The sequence below is a fragment of the Lissotriton vulgaris genome, chromosome 8 (genome assembly GCF_964263255.1).
Source record: "Lissotriton vulgaris chromosome 8, aLisVul1.2, whole genome shotgun sequence".
Taxonomy (NCBI): Eukaryota; Metazoa; Chordata; class Amphibia; order Caudata; family Salamandridae; genus Lissotriton; species Lissotriton vulgaris.
Window position 1 is genome coordinate 633,094,674 of NC_141696.1, and position 20,889 is coordinate 633,115,562.

Sequence of the window (20,889 nt, forward strand, 5' to 3'; positions counted from 1 at the left end):
GTTTGTATTGTATACTTTTATGGTCATAATGACCGAAATAAAGTGTTCTAAAAAGAATTTAAAAAAAACATTTACCACAAATGTTCACTTCAAAAAAGCAGCTGGCCTACAAAGTTAATTAAAACACTTGGGCTCTAAAGTGAGGAGTAATCCTTCATGACCCCTTAGGACTTTGTTCTGACTTGGGACCAGTCTGGGCACTTTACTGATCCCCGTAACTGTACTCAGTAGTCCTCATTACTTCCACAAACACATGGATAGCTTGGTATCATGGGCACATCTATCTTTAAAACCCCCGTTTTTCTATCAAACACTAAATTGACTTTCCGCAGTTTGGGGATCCCATTCTCTTTTTGTTCGGCTGGTGGGTTTGTTGAGGGGTGGTGAGGGCACTGCAGCAGTACCACAGCCCACCACGTTATCTGCATTAAATTCTGGCAAGTGGACTAACCAGAATAAAGGACAGATGGGCTACTACCTCTTCTGACACCTACACTCAACTGGCTAGAATGTGGACACTGAAACATGTAGTAAAATGAAAACTGTAGTAACGTGAAAAGAATTCTTCCAAAAACTTCATTGCCTTTCTCCATAGACCCAAATCTTGACTGCAGCATATCTAAATAATAATGCCTAAAGTTTAATCTCAGCCCATGATAGTGGATCGCAAACATTTCGTTGGGAAATTATCTTTTAACTGCCCTACCTTTTCATAGTTTAAAAGAAAGCTATTCATTCTATAAAAAAAATCTGACTGGACAGTTCAAAATTACTACTGCTTGTTGCAGTAAGGTTTGAGGGCTCATCTAACCTATCTGTGGCAAAACAAAAATACTCAGGGAGTACTAGGTTGTCCCAGTTGGAGTGCAACATAATCTAATGCTCTGTTACAAAGAGGTAACAACAGGATCCTCAGAAGGGAGAGGCATGGATGCATTATACTTAGGTCTCCGCACTCGGGCTACAATATTTCGTTATACATTAAAAAAAACCCTGTCCTAATAAATAATGGATATTGCTGTGTCAGCCATGTAACTCCTAACTTCCTGAAAACACAGACAAAAGCATTCGTATGAGGTAATACTTATTAAAAGGCACTACCACACATTCGGTTGTACCAACTAAATGGCTTTCTGTCAGTGGTATTTGAATTTGTCAGTAGGATGGACAACGCATGAACACTTACTTTTGGGTTCGCAGTATTTGAATGTGTCACTGGAAAAATGTATTTGCATTTGTGGTGAAAAATGATCACTCATGAAATCAGCTGGCATCATTGAAAAATACATCATAAGGTGCAGTCAAGCAGTGCAATAATTACCAAAGACAAGAGTTAAACAACTCTAAAAGCTTGTAATCCTAACAATGCTAACACCGCCAGCACAAATTCGTTTAAGTGATCCGGCCAATACACACCACAATTCCAAATACAACAGACACAAAACCGTTTTCATGATCTGCCCCCTTGGGGTTCTACCGCAAAATTGCAGGTGCAAGTTTTCTTATATGGCAATTCTGAATGTTGGAATTACCTCTATACTCTAAATGATAGATTGATGTGTATGTCTCTTTGCTGAGGTGTGCTCAGTACAGTGTTTTATTGAGGCTGAGCTCCACCTACTGTAAAGCAAACTGAGATTACTAGTTTATTTCACACAGGCCTCCAACCTTTTGCATTTTGGCCAACTTCAGGATCATTTATTTTCAGCTGGTCAAAACATAAATCATTTGATTACCACCAAAGGTCTTCGTGCATATAGACAAACGAGGTACCAATGCAAAATTAATAGGGCAAGAAAACAAAGCATGTAAAAGTAAACAATGTCCTAGAAAAATACACAGCGAACGAGAAAGGCTGTAAAAAGAGGAAGAGAAACATAGGAAAAACGAGACAAAGGGAGAAAGCAGAGATGAAGAAGAACCAGTAAGAGGTTGATACAGAGCCAGGAAGTGTAGGATGGTGGAAGAAGGAGGTCGGAAGTGGCACCAAGACTAGGCAACTCTGAAATTCAGCAGCGCCAGCTTGAGGCTCCCCAGAAAAACTTTGAGCGCCTGAGCTTTTTTCTTAAAACATATTATTAAAAAGAGAACGAAAGGAGCGCAGGAGGGAAGAACGAAGGAAGCACCGTCTGGAATACGCATCTGAAAAGATAACGCCACCTTTTGTTTATCCAAGAACTCTGAAGTAAGCGTCCAGGGAGCGTCTCTGATGACTTCATCGACATAGCGACAGTGCCTGATGGCCTCGTACCGCTCCCCTTCATTCATCACAGTGAAGCCTTTGTACTTGTGGGTCAGTTCATCACTGCAAACTGATAGAAAAACAGTAAACACAAAGTCCAGTATTAATTCAATGCCATGATAAATTACCACAATACCTCCCTGGGTGAAGATGATCAGCTGGTGACCACTACTGTCTGTGCATTTAAAACAAAAACACCATGTTTAATTAATTGTGCTTGCATCGAGTTGTTCAGGAATGTATAGTCCTTGGTGGCTAATTATCCGCTCCAGTCCCTCTGTAATGTGGTTTGTAACAGGAGTGGGCACAGCATGGCCCGTCAGATTGGGGGGAGTGAGCTTCAGATTTTCTAACAATCACGCTGGCACATAATGTTAAAATACATTATGCGACAAGCAGGGTGCATGAGAAGGGGCTAAAGGGGCAGTGGAAAGGGAGAGAAGTGTGGATTGGTGGGACTATTAAATGAGAGAAAACATAGGGGCATATTTACAACTAAAGTAGTAGAGTGCGGCGTTAAGCCAGGAAGGCTAACGCTGCGCTCTGTCACTTTGGAAACGCAGAGCTGCACCATATTTACAACAATACAGTGCAGTCCTGTGTTTCTCCTTGCGCTGGCACTAAATTTAGCTGCCTAGCGCCAACGTAGGCACTCTTGCACCATAGTGCAAAGGTGATGGTGATTTGTAACTTCTATGTCTGCAGCTTGTGCAGCAGACTTAGAAGTTGCAACTCGTCATTTTTAAAATGATTGTTTATGTGCAGGAAGGGACATCCTCCTGCATATATACACAATCATACATGGCGATTTGCCGTTTCTATGTGTGCAGCACAAAGCACAACGCAGCACACAAAGAAACAGCAAAAACTTAAACAATCTTTCCCTGCAACTCAGGCACCTTTGCGCCATTGTGCAAGAGTGCCTGCGTTGGCAATTGGCAGCTACATTTAGTGCCAGCGCTAAGGGAAAGGCAGGGGTGCACCGTATTCTTATGAATCTGGTGCATTCCCGCATTTGGAAACTGTCGGAGCGCGGCGTTAGCTTTCTTGGCTTAACGCCGCATTCCAACAGTTTCCTAGTAAACATGCCCCAGAGAGAGAGAGAGAGTGTGTGTGCATTTTTTGTCTGTGTGTATGTAAGAATTTCTTGTGAAATCCTACAGACACTTCAGTATACCTGACTGAAAGCCCCAGCACCCATTTATCAGGAAAGCCATTTATTATGGGGGTGTAACACCCCAAACAGCCTCTTGAAGCTGTGTCCCATGTAACAGGGCTTCCCTAAGATATGAAACCAGCTGATTTATTCCCACATTGTATCAGAGTAATTTTTTTTAAATGTGACTCTTGAAAAAATAGCATAACTACATCACTAGAATCCTGCCCGACGACACAATTTGAATGGCTAACACCACTGCACACACCCCTACCACATGAAATTATTGGCAGTGAACATTTTTAGACTCTCATTTTCAGCTTTGATGAGTTCTTCAGGGCACAAGTTCTAAACAAAAGTGGAGGGACTAACCAAGTTAGACAGAATGCAAATGACAACACTGCATGTGACATCACAGGAACTGCCACAAGAAGTGACATCAGATCTCAAGATCTTGCACAGATGTTTAGCAAATCTATAAGTAGATTTGAGTGCATTACTACAAGATCTAATAACTGAATCTTGATCAGGACTTAAGCATGTGATTTGAGTTTCCTTTCTGAAGGAATTAACAGCCTACATGTGGATGAAGTTGGTCTCTGAATAACTACAGTAAACAAACCGTTAAGGGCTCCAAGGTAGGTATACTATGCTTAGATCCAAGAACAAAGCACAGTTAATGCACTGAATTAAAAATGATAGGAACTGCAGTTGTGAATATCAAAACTATATAGCTTATTACCGCCTTAACCGCAGCGGTTTCTAGAGGGTGGGCGGGGCTGCGTTAGCCGTTGGCCGACGGCAGCACTAGGGAGGTAGTGCTCCCGTCAGCCAACGGCCGACGGCAGCACGGAACAGGTTAAGCTACGTGACATACAACTACTATACGCATTGACAATTTTATCACACTTGGAGCAACATTAAAAAATGCAAGTTGCCACTGCATTTGGTATTCTGAGCAAGGCAAGCTATATTCCCTTTAAAATGTACAGTCATAACTCGATATTCTTCACATTTACATTAATTTAGACATTATTGACCATGCTGGTTTGCCACAGGATGTTTAGCCATAAGAAATGAGTAATTAGTGAGAACTTTTACATAAATTAATACCTAACGTGGGTAAGAAAATCACTTTAAAAAATCTTATGCGTCTGTGTGTCTTTTGTTGTGATGAGCAGTAGGGTCTGCTTTCCTAGACTGAGTATTATACGCATGGCAATGAGCAGCCAGCTATCCGTTAACACATGACAATGTATTCCAAAGAGGCAGAGGAGGGCCCGCAAGATTTATTAAAAATAGTGGAGTAAGATGTGCGATAAAACAGTTTTGTAAGAGTCACATTATCAAGTTTATAGTGCTGAAACCCCTCTCGCAGTGACTTGAAGTAGCTGGAAGTGTATTTATTGTTCTCACAACAGATTGCATTTATTCTGTAACATCATTCCACAATTGTCAATGTAGTCTCTAAAACCTTTGGATATAATTTTATCATCATGAGAGAATTTCCTGCCCAGGTCTATACACTAACACAAACCACACACACTCAAAATTACTCTGTTGTGCATCTGTTTGAAGGGCATGCAAAGAGTGTGGTTCTACAGCCTTTAGCACAGCGGTTACATGATTGATATACATGCAAATATTATTAGGGTCCTTAAGTACATGAGCAGCCAGCACTTGCTCAGCATACATAAGTTGCCTGTGCATGCTCTGAGGGAGCAAGTCCTTTAGCTTTGACCCCACACCTTAAAAAGTCCTAAGAAAAAGTAGTAAAAGAATTCAGGAAGGACATTTCTGCATCCAAGAATCAAGTGGTTAGCATCAGTAAAGAAAAAATATAAAATATTGATTTGTAAATCCCTAAAAGGTTTATATATATATTTAAAGTAAAATATTGAACAGCAAGGTAAATTGATCATTTAGCTGTTTGAGTTAAAAGTCTACTACCGGGGAGGCCTATATGTAGCGTGCAGATTTGTTTAGAACTTAGCCAACCCAATTCAAACTTTAATCATAGTAAAAAAAGAAAATCGATGTAATTAGAACCACGCAGTTGAATTAGGAATAGCTAAGGTTATGAGGCAGGTACATTAACTGAAGTGAGACCTTAATAACTGCAGAAAACAATGCGTAAACTTGTCACACAGATCAGTGGCTAATACTTGGGACAAGAAATATGAGCTCCATCCTTCCCAAATTCAAAAACCATCCAGTATGCATGCAGAGATCATGAAGTGAATTATGAAGCCAAGGGACAAGAAGCATATACGCCAACACTCCTGATTTAGGAGGAAGACTTATGCGTTTATAAGCTACACATAAAACAATGCTGCCTTTTGTAAGTGTAAAAGTTCCTTTTTCCAAGGCTTGAACAAACGAATTCAGCTGCCAGTCACTCCCCCAGGAGTACTATTCCATGCGCAGCGTCTTCCCATGTAGATGTGATTGCTTTTCTGCCCGGGCCTTCCAGACTGCCATCCTATGTGAAGTATGCTTGCCTAGCTCTACCCATCACTTAATGTGCATGTGGGGGGCACCTGCACTCAGCTTGGGAGATTGGGTCTCATTTTTCACCAAAAGATCATGACCCAAAGCGAGAGAGAAAGACAGAAAGGGAGATAGAATGAGAAAGGGAGACAGTAGAATAAAAATGAGGGCAGAATCTGGATGAAAAACGAACCTTTATGAACAATATCAATTCAAAACAAGTGTATGGTAATGAAATAAAAAAAGGTCATGGCAACCCTGGTATTCAGCAATCGAATTGAAGAAAATGTTTGGGGCTCTGCATTTATGTTTTTACAAATTACATACTGCCCAGCAAAAGACTCCCACCTCCACTTGTTCTTACTGTTGGCATACTTATATATAAATCACTGTCATATGTACAAGCACAACCTAACAACAGCTCACCATGGAGTCAGTACCACCAGAATACCCACACAAAGAATGGACCATGCATTTCACAGTAAATGTTATCAGTACCACATCAAAATAAGTATAAGCCCCCTATGTCCAATGATGAGAAGGAAATGATAATAAAGTTAACTCACATGAAAAGTCACAAGCAGTTTCAAATCAAACTATCACTTTCAAGATAATATTGGCTTTCACAAAGAAACATTGCTAGTTTGCATAGAAAAACTACACTAGTGTAGGGATATAGGGACAATGAGGGGACCCTACAAATTACAGCCAGTAATCAGAAGCTACATTAACCTACACTTGCTAATAAGAACTTTTTACATCCTAGAAATGCCACACTGCCAACATGGCGCACTGGAGAGGGTCTACATGTTTACAGTAACACTGAACTGTGGGCCTGTCTATTTACTGTAACCACCTCCTGATAAACCCAGCCGTTTGAAAGCACACATGATCTTTCATCTCTTGTATAACATACATTTAATTAAATCAGCCTGACAGACCTAACATCATCTTAGCCGCAACGCAAGCCTGTGTTGTTGAGTTGATACAGTAAATTTCAAACTATGCAGCATCACTGCAATAGGTGAGGAGAAGAAGAGCAAAAAACAAGTCCAGCCACACCCAGGCAGAGTAACAACTTGGCAAACTTTAACACAGCCATATACTGCACTCCAGAATTTCCAGAGCTATGAAAACGCAACTTGTCTTCCTTTCAAGGAAAACAGCTCCTCAACACCTAGTATGGAATGGTAAATAAACCACATAATTTCAAATCTTTGGATATCATTTTTTGTTGTCTGATGGCTTCAGATACTTCTACATAAAACATACATATTTGTGTCCTGGAGGATATAGACTATGTGAAGCTGTCCTTATTTGTAGGGAACAATGAACATTTGCAGCATTATTCAGAGAAGAAACAGGCACATTATTTCTACAAGCTGGCAAACAGGTGCACATGAATCAGTGGTACTGACCAAACATGAACAATCGGTTCAAGTTGATAAGCGTGCACTTAAACTTACATTGGTCTATGCACTTTCACAAACATACAGCAATAAGTGGAAGCTGACCTGAGGTTTAGCTATGAGTGGTAGGTAGATAACTCTTTTGTGATTTAATCAACTATAATATTGTTCCATGTATAATAAGAATCTAGGCCATATATAGGGTACATACGCTCCAACCTCGTGTGCCAAGAATTAAAGACAAAGTATTATCTTTTGTTATAAAAAAGGAGAAATAATTAGATGTCCATCTACTGCCTGAATTACACAATGTGAAAGCAGAAAACCTGGGATCAATCCTGGCTTTCGCACTTGACGAAAGTGTTTAATCCTAGGTATATCGCTTTCTCTTGTGTATAATTTAGTAGACAATAATGTTGCTCTATGTATAATACTGTAATAAGAATCTAGGCCACATAGAAGTGCACATGGCAATTGATTTGCATGTGGCTTCTGTCTGCCACCTATGCTCTAACCTCATGCACCATGAATTAAAGACAAATCATTAACCTATCTTGTGAAGGGAGAGTTTTAATCAGGCTGTTTTAGTCTTCCTGGCAATGTGTTTTTGGAGTGAGACATTCAAGTTGAGAGTGAATCAGAGCGATTTGACTTGTTCTATCAGTTAGGGTGGGAAGCCAGTTAGCTTTTGGTTGGAATGAAATGCCTGTATCAGAGAATGTCTGAAGTTGTTGGCAAACAGGAGGAGTTCAGTCTTTGCAGAGTTTAGCATCAAGTAGTTTGTGGAAATTCAGATTTAAATGCATTTGAAGCAGGCTGTGAATCTCTATATGTCATTAGATTTTAAAACAGAGTTGGTTGTCGTCAGCATACTGGTGTATATTGATGTTGTTGCTGCGGAGAGGGCTCCCAAGGGTTTCATATAAATATTGAAAATGAATGGTGGTAGGATGGAGCCCTAAGGGACTTTGCAGGTGACAGGTAGATTTCGGAATCTGATATTTCCAATCTGAATGAAATGCTATCCATTGAATAGGTAGGATGTGCACCATTGCAGGATTGTGCCAGTGAGGCCCTTACAAGATGTATGATCATCGGTGTCAAAATCTGCAAAGAGGTCATGCATGACCAGGAGGCAAGGGTTGTTTTTATTACTGAGAAAGAGGGCATAGTCGACTACTTGGAGTGCAGCTGTTTCAATAATGCAATCCAGCCTAAATCATGATTTCTACTCTTGAAGTAGGTTATTTTTGCTGGTGTGATCTTATACCTAGGCGGTGAATGCTTTCTCAATTTTTCCAACAAATGGAAAGTGGACTGAATTTGGCAACATCGGTTGGATCTTGTGTACACTTTTTCAGCAGTGGGAGGATCTGTCCGGTCTTGACACAGTCCGAGAAGTTCCTTTTGATTAGTGATGCAATGATAATGTGGTGAAGAGGTGTGAGGGCTTTTCCTTGCAGAGGCCTGATGATAGACGAGAGAAGCACTTCATCTTTATAGGAGGACACTTTGGGTGAGATCAAAATGTTGTAGAGGTCTGTGTAGGATATAGTGTTGAAGGGCGACGATTTAGTGTGTGATGACTGGGTATACGTGATGGTGTGCATAACAATGATGAATGGGTGATGTTAGATGTGATTTTGTTGATTTTCTCCACGACAAAACAGTTGTTAGTGTTGCAATTATTAGACTATGGTGGGATAACGAGTCTCTTGGATAGGGTTGGCACATTGTTTCATGACCTTAGGGTTAGCACACTCTGTCATGGCCCGAAAGAGGACTTAGATTCTGTTGATTATTCTTTTGACGGTGGTCTTGTAGTAGAAGACTTTAGCTGTAGGGATGCTTGATTAAAGGTTGAAGTTGAGTTCTTTCAGAAGGATAAGGTCCTCTTGGCCTTTTAATCTTTTCCATGTCCTTGCCTGTGTGGAAGCCCCCATGCAGCCTATGAAATCAGTAGATTTTAATCAGAGCACCAAAAAGCACCAGTAACCGTAGTAGGGCTTCCTAAGAAACTACTGACTAAAAGTAAACTGAGAGGTAACTCACACAGTGAACATCAATTGTTTACTACCACAGGCCTGCATGCTTGTAGACAAATGAGGAAATTATGCAAAATATATAGGGTTAGCCATGGTAAGTAGCTTACATTTCTGTGCCAATGTTTAATTTGCAGACGTGTTCTTGTTGGTGCATCCACCATCTTGTCTTTCCCGAGATCCCACTAGCTGCCATCCAGCAAGGTATGAGCACGGTCCCATCCTCAGGCTAGAGGATCACAGTACGTATGATGAAACTTGCATGTCTAGTTCACTACTTTTGCAGTGCAGTGAATGTGAGTGGTTCGTCAAGCACACTAACAAAGAAAATCTTTCTCAAGCTCACACCAGAAGAATTTCGGGGCATATTATCAAGGGGGTTTATCTCCGCTTTTTTGGCTTTAAAAGCCAAGAAAGCGGAGATAAAATTATCTCCCTATTACCTAGCTGTTGCTAACACCAGTTAGCGACAGCTAGTAGGAGATGGCGACCATCTTGGGCCCCACTTTGCATGTCAGTGATATTTATCACTAATGACATGCACAGTGGGCGTGCCAAGATGTTAGCGACTGGAAATAGCCGCTAACATCGCTGTCTCCTATTACCAACTTTTGGAGATATCTCCAAAAGCTAACACCTGCCCTGAGCAGTTCTTAGCCATGTTATCCAATGGGAGGTGGATACCAAGGTTTATCTGCGATAAAAATCGCTGCAGCTCAGCTGTAAATTTTTGTCTCTAACCAAGCAATAGCGATAATTATCGCTATTGCTTGGTAATATGCCCCCTCATTTCCATAAAATACTGGCCAGTTGTGATGGGAAAACTTCCCCTCCGTCCCAACATTATTTTTTTTTCAATAATTGATCCATGAAATAGTGGCCAGCTGTGATGGGAAAACTTTCCCTCCTTCCCAACATTATTTTTTTTCAATAATTGTGATGCAAAGCATGCAAAGTGCGCTGACATTACAGTGATTGAAAGTGAAACCAGTCAGTGCCATTAGGGTATCAATGACACAATATCGAAGTGTTGTGTGGTTGTTAAGCCCTGTGAGCAAACACTTCCATTTTTATTTTCTTAAATTTAAGTTTGGCATCTTTTAAACAGTGACCCGTAGAATACATTTTGCTTGTTTATCAGCATATGATAGTGTACTCAGCAACAGTTTGCTTACATATAGATTTCTTGGTAGGTACATAATCATCTCCTACTTGGTACAAGGTCTCGTAACAACTTCACATTTGGTCTTTGTTGATTGTTGTCCGTTAGGCAACAGCTCTGGGTGGGTAGAATAAACAATCACGGATGGACCAGGGCTCAGGCACTGACTAATTAGTCCAGTTTAATATATATACTGGTCTAAGCCTTTGTTTAGGAAAAGGAACATTTTGATGAATTGTCAATGTCACCCATGCCTGAATTCTAGTCCAGCTGAATCTCATAATTTTCCTGTGAAGGACAGCAGCCTGTTCTACACCAACAACTGGCTGTCAGATGATACACGCATGCAGGTAAATGTGAAGTTAGACCATTCAAGGTATTTTGGCAGATGATTACACCTATGCTTTCTAGGATAGGCAGTGCTAGGTAGGAGTACAAATATATGTATGCAAATGCACAATGATTTAATTGTTCATTCTGTTCACATTCTTGTAACACTGGTTTCATCATGTTTCTTTATTCTATTCATCATTGCAGCGCAGGTATTTTACACAACACTTCAATTGTCTCAATAAATGTTATTGAAATGCCAATTCATAAACTTTCTGTGTATCTCTTCGGACATGGCTGTGTTACTAACAAATGGGTAACATCTGTTTCACGATTTCCCTGGGGGAATTAGGGTTGTCATGTTCTGAGGTTGCAGACACCATCCTGTGCCCTGTCAGAATAGGCATCCGGATGTGCACTGTGAGCTAGCTAAGTATTAAGTCAATGTGTTCTGATGGTATGAGTGGACAAGGTCCCCATAGTTTTGAATCTTATGTTGCCTAAATGCACAGTCATACTGATAAAGTAGGAACAGTACGACATGGCGTCCAACATTCAAGTTTTGGTAATTATTTAATGGCCCTCTCAAGTAGTTTTTTTAAGTGTGCCCACAGACCCTACTCACCAATTAACTAGTGACATCCATTGTGTTAAGGACAAATCCTCCTCAGCTAAATAGGAAACTCCTTTTTTGCGTGTAGGTTGTTCAAGCTTGAACCTATCAAAGGATACCTCACTATAGTTACCGTCTCTGAATTTCATGATTTAAAGTGGCAAATGCAGAACCAGTGAACATACCACTAAACTGCAGATAATGTATAACACATATGCTACAACAACATGGGCTCGCACTTACGGGTGGGAATGCTACCTTCGCGGTAGAGGCACACAAAGCATTTTGAACAGAAGTATTCTATTCATGGGTTACATTTCCAGGAGCAAACCCACAATCAAGAAATTTTCACAATTATACCATAGCAACAGTTCCCAACAATTACACAGCCTGTGTAGAACTACAAATAGCATCGTTGTTGTGTGCACTTCAGACCAGGCTGAAGCCTCTAAGTCATTTCCTAGCATGCATTCTACAGGGAGGTCTGCACTTATCACAACCTTCTTAAGGCCAGTTACCCCTCCCCAGGAGAAATTAACAACTGCCAGGGCATGGGTGGTCCTGACATTGCTAGCATTGATCACCTGGTAAGTCTCACCAAGTATGACTTGTCCAGGGTCCACAAAGTCTGGTGTCACCATTGTGACATTTGCCCCTGTGTCCCGTAGGCCAAAGCCTCTTTTTTATCAAAGGCCATTGTCTGTACTTGCCCAGGTTACTTGGGCTCACAGACGAGGTCATATCCATGCCTCCATCACAGACTAACACAGCCTGAGTTGGAACTCTGACTAGGCCAGAGCCCATCTCAGATCCCAGGGTCAACCATACTACACCCTTCGGCTGAGAACCACCATTTGTAGCTGAACTAGGGGGGACAGTTGCCTTAGGGGCAATGGTGGATGGTGCTGCATCTTTCTAGGTGCAGTCACTGGTACAATGGCTATTCTGTTTACAGACTTTACACCATGGTTTTGTTGGGCCGTCTTTCTTTTAAGCAGATTGGGAATTCCCACCATTAGAAGCTTTTTGGGGACCTTGTGAAGACTTCTGGTCTAAACCCTTCTCCCCACCTTTTTGATCTTGGTTATTTTGGTCACCACCCAGGTTCTGTACCTTCTGCTTCACCCTGGTTCTGACCCATTTGTCTGCCTTCTTACCTAATTCATGGGGAGAGGTCAGATCCTAGTCTACCAGGTGCTGGTGCAACAGCTGATTTTGACAGTTATTAAGGATCTGCTCCCTCATGATCAGATTATACAATCCTGTATAATCACACACTTTACTGCCCACCAACCAGCACTCCAGAGCCTTAATAGCACAATCTATAAAGTCAACCCAGTCCTGAGTCTGTGCCTTCTGGGTATCTCTGAACTGTATTCTATACTGCTCAATGGTTAAGCCAAACCCATCTATTAGAGCACTCTTCAGGACCTTGTAATCATCAGCATCCTCTTCTCTTACAGTGAGGAGCTTTTCTCTACCTTTGACTGCAAAAGAGAGCCGCAAGATTCCTGCCCACTGCTCCTGGGGTACCTTCTGTACTTTGCAGGCCCTCCCCAGTGCAGTTATACATTTGTGGATGTCATCCCCATTCTGATAGGGAGGGAAATCTTGAATCTTGTTAAGGTTTCTATGGTCATAAGACCTATCCCTACCACTAGGGAAGTTGCTGCCACCATGGGGCTCTAGCCCCATCTTTTTTCTTGCTCTTTCAAGCTCTAGGGTTTCCTTTTCTAAGGCTACTCTTTGTCTCCTTATCCTCGGCTGAGCTTCTTCCATTTTCACCCGATGCTCTCTCTTCTCCTGGGAGGTACCCCTGCTATGAGCAGAGACAGAGGACCCTATAGATGTGTCAGAATGATTAGATTCCACTGAAGGTGATCTTGGTCTTCTGGGCACACCACCAACTCTTCCTGGGGGGACAACGAGAGGGCCACTTTGGCCTCCCTCATCTCATCCAGTAGGAGCTGGGTTCACCACATCTTGATTATTGTCACCTGCCTCGTCAGCATCAGTATGAGTCCTGGTGGAGTTCCCCACTGGGATTTTCCTCCTCTGCTGTACCCACCCCACAGCCTACCCTTACAAGCTCTGCAGCCTGCCTAAAGTCATGAAGCAGTAATGCCTCTATGAGGCATTGGGTATTGGAATTCTGTCCTGTCTTTAATTTTCTCATGGCACACAGAGCCCTTAACTCTTGGAATGGGACTGTGTCATACTTAGATGTCTGTACTTGACTGACATCTGGCAGAGACCCACTAGGTCCTGCTCTTAAAGACATGACTAGTGAGGTGTGGTTTATGCACTACCTACACTATTTGTTTACCTACTAAACCTCTCTTGAGTTGTAGAAAGGGTGTGCTAAGCCTTTGACACACAACTCTAAGTTCAGTAGAACTTACTGTATTTTAAGCTTGTATTATATGTACCTCGGGTACCTTTAGTGGTTTTTCAAATGATCAATACTTGAGATTATCTGGTAAAACAATGTAAGCTGGAAACCTACACGCCGCACACCAATGTGAGAAGTTGGCCTGGCATATTCTGTCCACTATTCTAGTGGGCACCTTGCACCAGTCCAAACGACCCTTATTGATGGTAGGTTTAAAGACAACCTTTATAGAAAGCTATCCTAGTGGTAGCTGTGGAGAGCAGCCTTCAGGCTAAGTCTTGAAGGAATGTAAAGCAGCTTGTTTTACTAGTCTATAATCTCATGAATTACCAAATGAAAGGAGAGCCACACCAGGTGTATATAATATATATATGTATTTATTCTAAAAACACTCCTCTAGTTTCTTTATGAGGCTAGAGGTAAAAGTACACAAGTTAAACTTAAGTAGCAAACAGTAAATTAGCACAGTATACATTTTACCCTAGTGGCCTCACAAACCATATACTAAGAAAGTGGTATAAGAACCACAAGGCACATAGAAACAAGGCCTAGGGCCTGCAGAACTGCTGGGACAAGGAACCTCCCAAGGTAGGGACACAGGAGACCCACAGGGGACGCGTGCAGTGTCTAAACACCGCCGCGAATCACCATTGACTTCTATGGAGAAAGTTGCGATTAGATTTTAATATAATAAGGACACTTAGGAGTGGACTAGGAACAAACCCCTTCAGTACTGGAAAGTTCGAGAGTCAACACCCACGGGAGCACTGAAGTACTCGTGTTACCTCACCCAGGGAAGCCGGGTGCATAGGTGTCTTTTCTTGTCGGGTTTCGTTGTTCTTTCCTATGGAGAGCTGCAAAGAAGTGCTGCAAAAAAAGTGCCTGGGTGGATCCAAGGGTGGATCGAAGATATAAAGAACCTGAAAGCAGAGGGGACAGAGTCTGGGTCACTTGCCAGTGACCAGGGAGGCAACAAGAAGATGCCAGCTGATGTCGGGTGATTTCAGGAGCAGGAGGTGAAGCTTGACTCTTCAGCCACGAGAACCAGGAGGCGTCGACAACAACAAGGAGCTGGATTAGAGCTGTCCTACGTAGGATGTGGAGGGCTGCAGAGTCGGTATCCGGATTGGACCCAACAAGCCTTGGCAACAGCAACCCATGCAGAATGCAAAGATTGGCTTCGGTGCAGACCAGCAAGGTCTGAGGGACTCACTCTTTGGAGGGGAATCAGGGCACGTCTTGAGCAACCAAGAAAGCCCAACAAACAAAAGAGTTGCCTTTGTGGGGATCCACCAGTCGACAGACCAGGGATCGCGAAGTAGCCTTGAGCAGAATTGCTAAAAGCGGTCCCACGGAACACTTGTGGAGTGTAGGCCCACAATCTTCAGTGCAGATGGTGCTCAGGGGTTCGACTACAAGTAGCCCAATGTACAACTTTGGGAAAGCTTGTGAAGTAGGTGCACTTGCAAATATGCACAGTGTCCAGGAGTTCCGGTCCCATGTCTCTCCTGATGGCTGTGGGTCTCAGCTTTGCTGGGATCTCGTGTCGACCTCAGAGATATCTGGAAGTCCACGTCCTGTGTTGCAGATTCTTTGGGATCCAGCAGGAGCCTCAAAAATGCAGACCGGCAAGATGCTTCTTTGGTGCCTGTTTGAACAGGTTGGTCACTCCTTGAACCCAAGGGAGAATCTTCCGTCTTCTAGTCAAAATAGAATGTCAAAGTTCCAGGATATATGTTGCAGAGTTTCGTCCAGGGTAATCTAAAGTTCTAGGGACTGGGTTCCTATACTTACACTAAGTTTAGGGGATGGACTAACTCTAAGGTCCCACCTATGGGAGGACCTGGGGAAGGGGTGGTTACACCCCTTCTCCTTTGTCCAGTTTCATGCCAGCAACCGGTTTGAACTGGGGTATGCACAGGGACACCTTGTTTGCCCCAGGCACTGTCTGAAAAGCATTCTCTGAATGCACCTACCCTGCCCCAATACACTAAAACCTGTCTGGGGAGGTGATTACACCTCCCTGGACAGGAAACCTATTGTCCAGGCCTCCCCTGCCAGAGTTTCGCCCAGCAGCAGGAGGTCAGACTCGTGTCTGTGGCAGCAGCATCCATTTTGCGGCCCATTGTAGGTCGTTAGGAACTCTGTGAGAACTCGGATCCCATCGGGGTATAATGTTGGCTTTGGTGCAAACTACAAATCCCAGCAGGCAATGGGATATCTCACTTGAGCGCCTATTGGACGGCAACAATTTAAATCAAGCACCAATAGCAAAGCAAATTATCTGAGCGCAGCCTATGAGGAAGGGAAGAAGTTCCCGAAATGGATCAGGCATACGGAGGAAAGTACGAAATGTTCAGTGGGCAGTTTGATGAAAATAAAGACTGTGCCTGAAGTCTACTGTGGCTCGTGTGCACCTTCAATTTCTGAGCAACGTTTGGAGGATATATATATATATATACATATACAAAACGAGTTGTCCTGTCGCAGCGGGAGCGCTGTTAAGTTGGTGCCAGCGTTGAGACCAGGACAGTGTCTCCAAAATACTCAATACAAAAATGAATACGCTGCACACTTCTTGGATTTGCTGCAGTTGTTTATTCAAAAACGTGCCTCACTCCTACGCGGTAGACATTGAAGATATGCCGAAAAATTATAACAAAAACAAAAAAGAAAACCTATCCAAAGGTGAAAGAAAGGCAATACAAAGTCTCAAAAACAACATAAATATTGAGATAAAACCCGCGGACAAAGGCGGAAATATTGTCGTAATGGAGAAGGAGGACTATGTGAAAGAAGCAATGCGTCAATTGAACAACACTGACAGCTACATTACTCTCAAGAGAAATCCCACAGACGAAATGAAAAGTGTTTTAGAAACAAAACTAAATGGGTGGAAACAAAAAGGATTGATAACGGAAGTGGAATATAAATATCTAATGGTTGAGGATCCAATAACCCCAACCATATACTTCCTCCCCAAAGTGCACAAAACTCTGACCAAACCGCCACACAAGAAGTGTGCAGCGTATTCATTTTTGTATTGAATATATATATATATATATATATATATATATATATATATATATATATATATACATATTCCCCAACTAAATTACATTGAGGAGCCAGCACACGTTGTTGTGGGGGTTCTTTCCGTTTTAATTTTCTTGGTTACAGCATTTACACGAACAGGGACGCGTTTCAGCAGTCAAGCTGCCTTCATCAACCTGAGTTGCGCCATATTGGTGCCTCTTTTTAAGGTTTACAGTTCATTAAAATCGAAGATGCACTTCACTCCACAGTGATTGGATCGCTGCAGGCATGGGAAATAATGTAGTTCGTTTTCCCACAGAAGGCATAACCAAAATATGTTTAAACAAAGCCACAACAATGTAAACCCTGCAAAAACGAAATTTGCTTCATGGTTATTTTTACAGACTATGTTATTCGACGTTATGCCCTCTTATTTTGTACTGTTGAAAGTCAATTCCCAACATGCTCTATTATGTTGCATATGAAAACCCGGACTGGATTGTTACGAGTCCTCCAACCGCATCTGAAGGCATCACCATTAATATCCTTCCTTTTAAAACCAAAGTCACGCTTTTAGGCAATTTACACATTCTTGCTTCAGATACCATTGCTGATTTCCAAATACTGCGGATTCCTTAACAGTTCCTTTCTCTCCGTTTAAAACACACTCTGCATTCGGAGACATCTCACAGTTTTGGATATATATATATATATATATATATATATATATATATATATATATATATATATATATATATATATATATATACATACATATCCGTAGAACAACGCTCTGTCTCCATAGGTCAGGGGTCCCCCTCTCACCATAGATTGACGCAGACACGGTCCAAGTTCGTGCAACAAAGGTTATTTATTCAGTGCAAGCACATCGCATGACGTTTCGGCTCCGAGGAGCCTTGTTCACATGACAGTGTCCAACATAGTGAGCCGTTCTTTTAAAGGGACAGCATCAGTTGTAAAAAGCGGGTCACATTCTTGTTTTAAAAATGGACATAGAAGAAATACTTCTACTTTATGGATAATTACCCAAACAAGTAATGCAAGTTCGTAAAGGCATGACATTCAATTCGTTTTCTTTCACATAATGTTATAAAAATTGCTTTACAATTATGTGTTGAATTTGAGAGATAATGGTTAAATACCTTCTCATTTAATACACATATTAATCATGAATTTGTTGATAATTGTTAAATACCTATACAATTATATTTGCAGTTCTTTCGCCCTCCTTGAGTGAATATTTACATATTTACATGGAAACCTCTTGTTATATCCAGTGTAAAGTGCTGCTGCTAAAGTGCATATGCATATTGTGCAAATTCTCGCAATTGTGCAAAAAAGCGCCATTATGTTTAGCCTGAATATTACATATCATAGCAAATTGTGCAAACTTTCGCAACAATGTAAACATATATCTTTCTTAATAGTAAGGTTATCCTCAAGGAGGCTTGTTCAACTTCAATTCAACATATGTGCAAACTCCATATAGTGGCCTGATATACTACCATTTTCAAATCAGTTATTCAAATTTAGTCCTTAGCCCATCATATCATCCTAGTCCATATAAAGTGAAATTGTGCAAAATATAATATCATCCAATAACAATCTTAGTTAGTATTTTAAAAAAATCAGCTTCCAAGGAATAAGGACCTTTACGCTGGATTTATACTAACTTGTAAACAAACATATGAAGTTCCTATTTCTTTTTCTGATCAGCTAGCAGCCGCTACTCGGTTCTCAAAACTTTAAATCAAAAGACGTTGACTATCACCCATTTGGGTTTAAGACCATTCTGTATCCCAGCAGGGACCTACCAATGGTCTCATGGATGTTATAGTTATACCTCAGGTCCATATATCATCTCAATTAATATCAGTTAATTGGATCGGTTCAATTCAACTCAAATTAAAGTAGACATGTATACATATCCTCAGTAATGTTTAATCCTGTCGGAGCCTTGGTGTTTAGTAGGGGAATGTATTTTGTATATATATATATATATATATATATATATATATATATATATATATATATATATATATATATATATACATACATATATCTATATCTATATCTATATATATATATATATATATTACCTACTGGCGGTCGCCAGTAGGTATATATAGTTAGGATTTTTTCTCTATGGGACTTTTGAAAATTCTATGTATAATAACTTTGGCGTTTGTGGACGGAATCGGCTGAAATTTTCAGGAAAATGGCACATTTTGTTTCTAAGCAGCCCCTGAAAATTTGGGGGAGTTTCATCAAGGGGGGGCCGAGAAAAAAGGGGGGTCCCACAACACGTTTTTCCCATTCATTTTTCTATAGGGCGTTTGGCCTCACTTTTAGCTCGAACGTCTGAATGGATTTGCACGAAACTTGGCAAAATTGTAGGGACTGTTAGCCCGATGTGCCTTTGCTGGGTCTCAATATATGTGCTCCAGTGGATTTTGAGAAATTAACGTTTTAAAAAACAAATATATCTGTGACAGCGTCCCGGGTAGCGCTCCGGTTCGCGTACTTTTCGCGTAACGGAACTTTGCGAAGCGAAGCTGATTGGCTCTCCGGTGTCTGTCAACATTCTAAACAGTCCGGAGCGGCCGCCATCTTGTCCCTCGGTAGGATCGAGAGAAAAGAGGAGGCCAAAACAAAGGGGCAAATGACCATAAGGGGGCATAGTATATCCTCCCTGACCCCCTAGGTTTGATGTGGAGGCTTTAAAAGGGCCCCGCGGGGCAAAAAAAAAAAAAAAAACGTTTTTTTTTCCTGGGGTGCGCCCGGTACGCGCACCGGAAAGCAGTCCGGGGAGCGTACTATAAGGAAACAAGAGTGATAGACTTTTTAAATATTGTATGTTTATTGATTGTTCGTTTTGTTGTTTTTTTTGTTTATTTTTATTTACGTAGCAACATGTAGGTACCAATGCAGAGTCTAAAAATAAATAAACGCCGTCTCCTTTGTAGATATCTTGCAAGTTGTTTCAGAAGTTATTGTGGTATATGGAATTCATACCATAGTCTGTCTGGAAAGCCGAAACAATATGGAGGCAGGAGATGATAAAGAGATGTTAAATACACATTGGAGATAATATAGTTGGAGAAAAGGAAGTAACTATGAGCAAACTTACTATGTAACACAAAAAAGTTGTACAGTATATTTTAAGTCTCACTTTATATTATATCTATTTTTGGTACTATTTCATAATTTACATATAAAAAAGAATAATGTCTCAAACTATTTTTAATTTTAAAATTTATATTTATTGTTCAGATTTTTCAAAATCTAAAAGAATTTGTAACATCAATTCATCAGGTATGTCCTCCTTTTCATTCCATGATTCATATTCTTCTACACATTCAATTAATTCTTCGTCTAATGTGTCATCCAAAAAGTCATTTTCATCCTTTTCTTCATTTGGATTGTTTTCAATATTTATTTGAAATGAAATATTATTTTCTTTCTGTTGTGCTTCCATTTTCTTGCTGTAAATTGCATAAAAAATAAAAATATATCCGTAGAGATAGGTTACTGTTGGGTTAAAGTTTAGGCAGGTACTTGTGAGTTTTTAACAGTGAAGTTATCTTTGGGCACTGTATGGATTCAGGCAGGAAGTAGAACTATTACAAAGTGCCTGTGATGAAGACTAAGTAAATTCATAATTATACCATAGAAGCCTAACTCAATCCATAATTATAACAGAGAAGCCTATCTTAATCTCTAACTGTTACAGAGGGACAGTATATAACTATCTGAAAACGTTTTCACAAATTACCATATTATTATTATTATTATTATTTAATTTTATAGAGCGCGTAGTCACCCGTAAGTATCCCAGCGCTAAAATCAGTACAACTAGGAGTCAGCAAGGGAGGGGAGAGACAGTTTAAGGGAAGAGGTGGGTTTTCAATTGCTTCCTGAACCGTAGGTAGTTGGATTCGGTTCTCAGGTAGTGCGGTAAGGCGTTCCAGAGACGTGCGGTGTGAACCGAGAAAC

The 20,889-nt window shown here is 41.0% G+C and overlaps 1 protein-coding gene across 2 annotated transcripts in view; it reads right to left on the bottom strand.

The window, feature by feature from the left end:
- The window catches only part of PCYT1B (phosphate cytidylyltransferase 1B, choline), a 1,420,495-nt gene that overhangs the window by 699,445 nt on the left and 700,161 nt on the right, over window positions 1-20,889 (bottom strand). For both annotated transcript variants that reach the window (XM_086934513.1, XM_086934514.1), the window contains exon 4: window positions 2,161-2,312. In XM_086934513.1, coding sequence (XP_086790639.1) covers window positions 2,161-2,312 — 152 coding nt within the window. The remainder of the gene's footprint in view (window positions 1-2,160; window positions 2,313-20,889) is intronic.